Genomic DNA, 1,915 nt, shown 5'->3' with positions numbered 1-1,915 from the left:
ACCAAGATCCTGTTTGATGGAAACCGTGCCGTGGGAGTGGAATACATACAGAAAGGACAGAAGAAAAGGGTAAGATGGACAGAATTCCCAACATTTTATAAGAGCGGAAAATTATGTTGTGAAAGGTGATATCAATAAAAACTTGATGAACTCACAAAATTGGAATGAACTTTCATGTTTGAATGTTTGACATGATTTCATTTGATTGTATGTAGATTATTTTTAGGCATACAAGTAGTGTGTATATATCAGGAACACCCAGAGGGAATTTCATTACTTTTGTCACACATCACAAAACACATTTTTGTTCATAACTCACAAATTCATACACTAATTATGACACAATTTAACTCAAATGTCCCTAAGGATAAAATTAGGTGATAACATTTTATATCCAAATGGTCAAAGGTGAGTGACAACATAATGTTCTGCAAAAACATTTCTGGCCTTTATTCAGTGCTATAACTCAGGAAGGGGAGACCATATTTCCTCTAACTTGGCTGGATCACGGAGAAAACAACCACATGGCGGTGATTTCTACTTTAGTGAACTAACTAACTGAATGGATTGCCAAGAAATTTGGTAAAGATGTCAGTGTTGCCCAGAGGATGAATCCAATTGACTTATTTTTCCACAGTTCCTGGACAGTATATTCAAATGACTTTGACTTATTTTTCCACAGTTCCTGGACAGTATATTCAAATGACTTTGACTTATTTTTCCACAGTTCCTGGACAGTATATTCAAATGACTTTGACTTATTTTTCCACAGTTCCTGGACAGTATATTCAAATGACTTTGACTTATTTTTCCACAGTTCCTGGACAGTATATTCAAATGACTTTGAGGTTGACATTTCCATTTTACAATTGTCATTGTGAGCAAGTTGGCATGCTGGCATTAGCATTTCTCTGAAAGCACTGCTGTGCCTGATCACAGAACCGTTGGCATGGCGTGTATACTCTTAATCTTGTTGAATGATTCACTCATCAGTTTTCCTGTTCTCTCCTCAGGTGTTTGCAGATAAAGAGGTGATATTGAGCGGAGGAGCGATCAACTCCCCTCAACTTCTCATGCTGTCTGGTGTAGGAAATGCCGATGACCTGAAACAATTTGACATCCCTGTGGTTCAGCACTTGCCAGGTGCATTTTATGGTCTTAAGAGATTTTTTTTTTTCATTTCAACAAACTGAACTGAAATGGAAAAAAGAAAATTGACTTCAAACACATTCATTTTCATCTGTTTTAGACCAGATTGGTTTTAATGCCCGTCTGTGTATATTGACTCATATTCTTCTGCCTGTTGTTCCTCAGGTGTTGGCAGTAACCTGCAGGATCATTTGGAGCTGTATGTCCAGCAGCAGTGCACTGAGCCTATCACCCTGTACAAGGCTCAAAAACCTTTCCACATGGTCAAAATAGGCCTTGAGTGGCTCACCCTGTTCACTGGTAACCAAAGGCCCCTACACATGTATATGGGAACACATACATTCTCCTCAAAAATAATGCATTTCTGTGAGATTATATCACTAAGTACACTTTATTTTTGGAAATGTATTCATATAATTTGAAGTCCCCTTCCCTAAATTTCACTTAATCTGTGCTTTTCATTGATCAGGGAATATCAGTTATAGACAGCTATGGTTAATATAAACTCTGTCTTAAAATATAGCATTAATGGAGTTTGAAGAAAACTGCTTTTCCTAATTAACATGCATGCAATATTCACAGCATGGTTTTCTACAGTCTCTGCAGATAAATTATTCTGTAGATGTTACGCATTGATAATAACGTCTTCAGTTTTTTCTCAACCTAAATGATAACTAGCCAGATTCCAGGAATTATTCATCTCCGGACTGAGCACTGCTAACATAAGTAAACCACAGAAAAATAAGCCTACCAACTGATGTCTACT

General features: G+C 37.1%; 1 protein-coding gene across 1 annotated transcript; it reads left to right on the top strand.

Annotated features, from left to right (window-relative positions):
* The first annotated feature begins 7 nt into the window (after nt 1-7).
* On the top strand, nt 8-1,898 carry LOC111647552 (choline dehydrogenase, mitochondrial-like). The gene is made up of 3 exons (XM_023397176.2): nt 8-69; nt 1,014-1,143; nt 1,315-1,898. The coding sequence occupies exons 2-3, from the start codon at nt 1,074-1,076 to the stop codon at nt 1,569-1,571; spliced, it is 327 nt and encodes a 108-aa protein (XP_023252944.1). The 5' UTR covers nt 8-69; nt 1,014-1,073; the 3' UTR covers nt 1,572-1,898.
* The last annotated feature ends 17 nt before the right edge of the window (nt 1,899-1,915 follow it).

The sequence above is a fragment of the Seriola lalandi genome, unplaced genomic scaffold (genome assembly GCF_002814215.2).
Source record: "Seriola lalandi dorsalis isolate HSWRI2012SDOR001 ecotype SW California unplaced genomic scaffold, Sedor1 jcf7180002035471, whole genome shotgun sequence".
Classification (NCBI taxonomy): Eukaryota; Metazoa; Chordata; class Actinopteri; order Carangiformes; family Carangidae; genus Seriola; species Seriola lalandi.
The sequence above is the reverse complement of the archived record's forward strand: the minus strand, read 5'-3'. Positions and strand labels throughout refer to the sequence as shown.

Excerpts from the sequence above, each read along its gene's own strand:
- LOC111647552 (XM_023397176.2), top strand. The coding sequence starts at position 1,074 with ATGCTGTCTGGTGTAGGAAATGCCGATGACCTGAAACAATTTGACATC. Across the intron at positions 1,144-1,314 it reads TGTGGTTCAGCACTTGCCAG|GTGTTGGCAGTAACCTGCAG; the intron begins GTGCATTTTATG and ends GTTGTTCCTCAG.